The 5,000-nt window shown below is 32.8% G+C and overlaps 1 protein-coding gene across 1 annotated transcript in view; it reads left to right on the top strand.

Annotated features, from left to right (window-relative positions):
• The window catches only part of LOC125679471 (endonuclease V-like), a 15,524-nt gene that overhangs the window by 7,891 nt on the left and 2,633 nt on the right, over positions 1-5,000 (top strand). Inside the window, 8 exon segments of the mRNA XM_056157109.1 lie at positions 1,006-1,041; positions 1,043-1,107; positions 1,109-1,139; positions 1,983-2,022; positions 2,610-2,722; positions 2,995-3,061; positions 3,714-3,841; positions 4,915-5,000. The exon segment at positions 4,915-5,000 is cut by the window's right edge and continues 2,633 nt beyond it. Of these exon segments, the coding sequence (XP_056013084.1) occupies positions 1,006-1,041; positions 1,043-1,107; positions 1,109-1,139; positions 1,983-2,022; positions 2,610-2,722; positions 2,995-3,061; positions 3,714-3,841; positions 4,915-4,926 (492 nt within the window). The 3' untranslated portion in view covers positions 4,927-5,000.

The following is a 5,000-nucleotide window of genomic DNA, read 5'->3' as shown; positions in this document are numbered from 1 at the left end:
CCTACTTTTAATTTTTTTTTTACATTGGTCATAACTTCTAAATGGTAAATATTAGAGTTTTAATATTGTACATGAACATTTCTTTTGACAAGATCTTTCTACTGGTACCAAGATATTTGCCCTTGTGACCTTGGCCATCTTCGGAATTGGCCATTATCGGGGGCATTTGTGTTTCACAAACACATCTTGTTAATGATTTATTAATGTTCTAAATGATAATCATATTATAGGATCACATCAACTTCAAACAAGCAAAAAACAAGGATTTAATATGAACAGTTACATGTAGCTAATTCTGCATATATGTATATGAATAATTCAAACAATTTATAATTCTTTACACAACATCAAAACTTTTCTGATTATTTTATAGACTGCACCAAACAAGTAGTGCTCAGAATTGTGCAGCAAAACAGGAAGAGTTATTGCCCTTGAAATTACAGAAAAGCTATAACTATGTTATAAATATTTGTATGCCATCAGTATATTTATGTATTACATGGCAGAGAAGACTTTCATAAATATTAGGAACACAATCTACTTCATGTTTATATTTGATAAATAATTCAATGAAAATGTACAATTCTAAAGAAGTGTATGGAGTGTATTGATGTTCACCATTGTCTTACCAGATAATTACTTCTACAAATACAGGAATTTTAAAAGTAAAATGGCCTAGGAGATAGGAACATACATTTATCAACATGTTTCCCAGAGAGCTAGTGCATGTACATGTACGTAAAATTATTTGCTGTATAAAATGACATAACACATAATTACACACATGATTTTACATACATGTATATATGTTTATATGCACAAGACTGTCTAGTATCGATATTGGCTATTACAAATACATGTACATGTAAAACAATGATTGATTTACAATTTATGTGCTTTGTGCAATGTTAAATTTTTGGTCACTAAATTTAGTATAATTGACTGATTACAAAACCCCTTGAGGTGTATACATAATATATTATATTCGGTGGTCTCTTTGAACAGGTGGTTTATGAGGACTACCAAATGGTAAAGCTTACACAGCCCATACATTGCAGGATTTCTGGCCTTCAGAGAGGTGGAGTTATGGTCCAATTGTATGACACAGTAAGAAAAACAAACCTCAGTATACTCCACAGGTAAAGATTTTACCCACTTCATTTTCTGTTCACTGAAAAATACATGCTGTCCTTATTCTTTAAAATTCTTTTGAACAAATTTCATAGGGTTAATCATCATTTGATACTTGTATAGTAAATGAATTATAGTCCAAGATCTTGATGGTGACACAGTGAACTTACTGTATACTTATAATAAAGGTGACTCAGGTGAACATTACAGTAAAGCACGGTTATAGCGAACACGCTTATAAATAATGAATTCACACTTATAGCAAAGTGATTTTGCCTGTAGTTTTAAAACATACAGTATCATGACCTTGTTTGATATAATGATTACATAATATAACGAATCAAAACTGTTCATCTCCCACTGTTTTTTCTGTGGGGGGGGGGGGGGGGGGGGGGGGGGGGGGGGGGGGGGGGCTGATTTGTCCGAAATTTTCCCAAATTCCAAAAATTCTTCATATGATGTAGTATGCAAACAAAATGTTTATATTGTGTACACTTGATCTATTATGGCACTTTTGGTGTTGAAAACCTGGTACAGTGGCACTGTCAATGTACTGGAATTTTTAGATAGGAATAATGGTTGTTATATATTAATCATACCTTTAAGATACTTCATTCTAAATGCATGATTGATGAATATCACAAATTTTCATTAAAAATGAATTTCCCAATTTTCTTGTTTGTTGCTAATTTTCCCAATTGTAAGGGCCCCGGTACCAAAGTACTGGAAAAAATCACTGTCTCCAGCACTTCTGTATAACATGTTTCACTGTAGTGTTGTCCAAGAAGGATGACTTTGATTTTATAAAAAAAAAAGATAGACTAAGTGTTATTTTGATATTTATTCTGCAGGTGATCATGGTAGATGGAAATGGAATAATGCACCATAGAGGTATGCAAGTTTTACAAAGCAATCACAGTAAAACTTTCTAATTCAACTGCTGTGCAATCCAAGAAGTTTTATATATTATAATACCAACTTTCAATCTGCTCTACAAGAATACTTGAACATGTTGAAGGCATTTGGAAATGAATATTCAATCATTTATATAATAATTCAGTTTATTAAATGACCCAAACTATAGGTGTAAACAAATATGGCCAATCGAGTATTTTCTGGCAAGCTTTAGTAGCCAGTTATCGGTTTTGAATTATTCAGTAATGTTGTAAACAAAAGTGGCATCTCTAATCACTTTTGACTTGGGCTTGCACCTTGCTGTAAAATAGATGGCCAAACAGATATCATTTTGAAGGTTCTAGTAGCTGGTTTTGATGTTTTAAATTATTTATTCATATAATTAAAAAAACGATTATTTACATTTTCTTAGTGGATATGATGCTTTTAGCCAGTCATGGCATATAATATTCACCTCACCCTGTGGAGTTGTTGAAAATTGTACTCTCAGGTAGTTAAGCATCATATTGACCTAAAAAATATTAATAATTGTATAATATCTTTGGTCGTATTATTCTGAGTAGGAGTCGGGTCTGCCAGTCACCTAGGAATTCTGTTAGGTGTGCCTTGTCTAGGGGTAGCCAAGAATCTTCTCCAAGTGGATGGGATTGAGAAAAATGAAGAACATGCGGAACAGGTATATAATCATTTCTGAACACTTAAAACTGAACATCCTACCTTCTTACTGCAGAATACATGACTGCTATCTTTACCTCAAAAGTCCAAGTAACCTGTTATAGATATACTATCATGTGCTTGTAAATAGTCCATGCTCATTGTTGAAGTATGTTTACACTGGCCCTTTTATACTGGTTAAAATTGTGTTAATCCAGTTTATCTGTAATCACATTAATTAATTTCTAATAGAAAAAAGAAATGTTTGCATGATTTTCTTTCTATCCTTTATAGATTGCAAGGCTTAAGAAAAGCGGGGATGATTTTCCTCTGGTTGGGGTATCAGGAAAGTGCTATGGAAGGTGTGTGTGTACAAATACACATGTACATTGTATGGAGTCTAACATACTGTACATGTGCTGTTTGAAAGTCTGTCTAATCCATTCATACAGTATGACATCACATAAACTAATAAAGAATTAAAATAAAAATAAAAAATAAAGCGTTGTAAAATTCAGGCACAGGTGACTGTACTTCAGATCCAGAAACTTTATATTTACTCTTGCCATAAATTTAACTGTGAGAAGAAGAAAAAGAATTCAATATTAATTGACTTATATTGTATGAATGAATATATTTTAACTAACAAGTAATAATTTGGGGAGTTCGTATTAAATCTTGTGAGCGTTTGTCAGTTTGTACCTGCGAGTTTCTGCATCTTTTTGATGTATACGGTATCTAATAATCTATTAAATGACCACATGTTCTGAAAGCACTGGGTCAATGTTGTGTCAGTTCCTTAGATAAATTTTGACAAATACAGTACATTTGATTATTTTCATCTGAACAGTGAAGGTTTTCATAAAATGAACTATTTCATACATGTACACCAAAATCAAATTATCTTCTTTTATTGTTGCACGTTTCCATAATAGTTCTTGTGCACAATTGAATACAAGGTGAACATTGTCTTGATAAGCTAGATTGCTCAGCACAATAATGGATTTTTTATTAGGCACTGAAAAGTTGTGAGGGAGCCACGAAACCTGTTTATGTGTCCCAGGACATAAAATCAGTGTTGACTCTGCAGCATTGCTTGTACACAAGTGCAGTAAATTCAGGGTTCCGGAGCCTATCAGAAGGTAATTACATTTTATATTAATTACTGGCAGGCTTAAAAGGAATATATATAATTATACATATGTGTGTACATGTAGTTTGTTTGTGTTATAGGGGTACTCAGATAATTGAAGGCAATAGGTCACATGTACATCAGTATCTATATCGAGAAATATAGTACAAAGAAACAGCAAAGAATTATTTCTGACAAAATATTGGTCAATGAAAATTTATTCTGTTTATTAGTGCATGTAATGGAGGGTAACTTCAGAAATTTTCACCTTGAGAAAACCATTTTTAACCTTGGCTTGCGCCTCATTTGACAATGGTGTTTCAAAGGGTGAAAATGTTTGATGTTCCCCTCAACAACATGCAATATTTGTTTATTATACTGCATGTCATACATTTATTAGATATATACCTGTATAACGAAGCATTAGAATTTAACCAAATTTCTTCTTGAGCAATATTTTGTCATAAACAAGTACCAGGTAACAAGAAAATTTCAATATTATGAAATTGATTCAAAGTTAACAAGTTTAAAACATTACTTTTCTGTGATAGTTACAAGGTACATGTAGATACCAGTATACCTGCCAAGCTGCCAATTATTGTTAGCTTTAAATAAATCAATCAATTTCATGTAAAGTTTCACTGTAACACACTACTAACCGCATCTAAACACTCAAACAACATTTTCCTAACATCTATGTTTACCATACACACATCATTTTGACACACATGCTGATTTTTTTAAAGTATCACCTATTGTCAATTAATGATTCCAGTTGCTGGATAATCTCACCCTGGAGGGTGTGGCTTTTTACTTCTATAGAGTAACATTATGTCAAATGTTTCATGGCCAATCAGAGCAAATGTTTTACATAAATGTATAATAAATAATGCTGGCGCTTGTAGTAATGTATTTATTGTTTTATAACAGATATTGTCAGTTGCATTGCGTACATTACACCTATACTTTCCTACCCCCCACCCCCCCCCCCCCCCCCCCCCCCCCCCAAAGAGACATACAAGCACATTACACTATAACTGTAAATTAAGTGGAGACATTAAACTGTTGTTTTATATCATTGTAGGCAGACCTGAATTCTAGAGAATATCTACGGGTCAATTTTTAAGAAGACTAGCTGTGCCATGGTAATGAATTGTAACTGTGATAT

Source organism: Ostrea edulis, chromosome 2 (assembly GCF_947568905.1).
Source record: "Ostrea edulis chromosome 2, xbOstEdul1.1, whole genome shotgun sequence".
Taxonomy (NCBI): Eukaryota; Metazoa; Mollusca; class Bivalvia; order Ostreida; family Ostreidae; genus Ostrea; species Ostrea edulis.
This window is presented reverse-complemented; position numbering and strand designations above follow the sequence as displayed.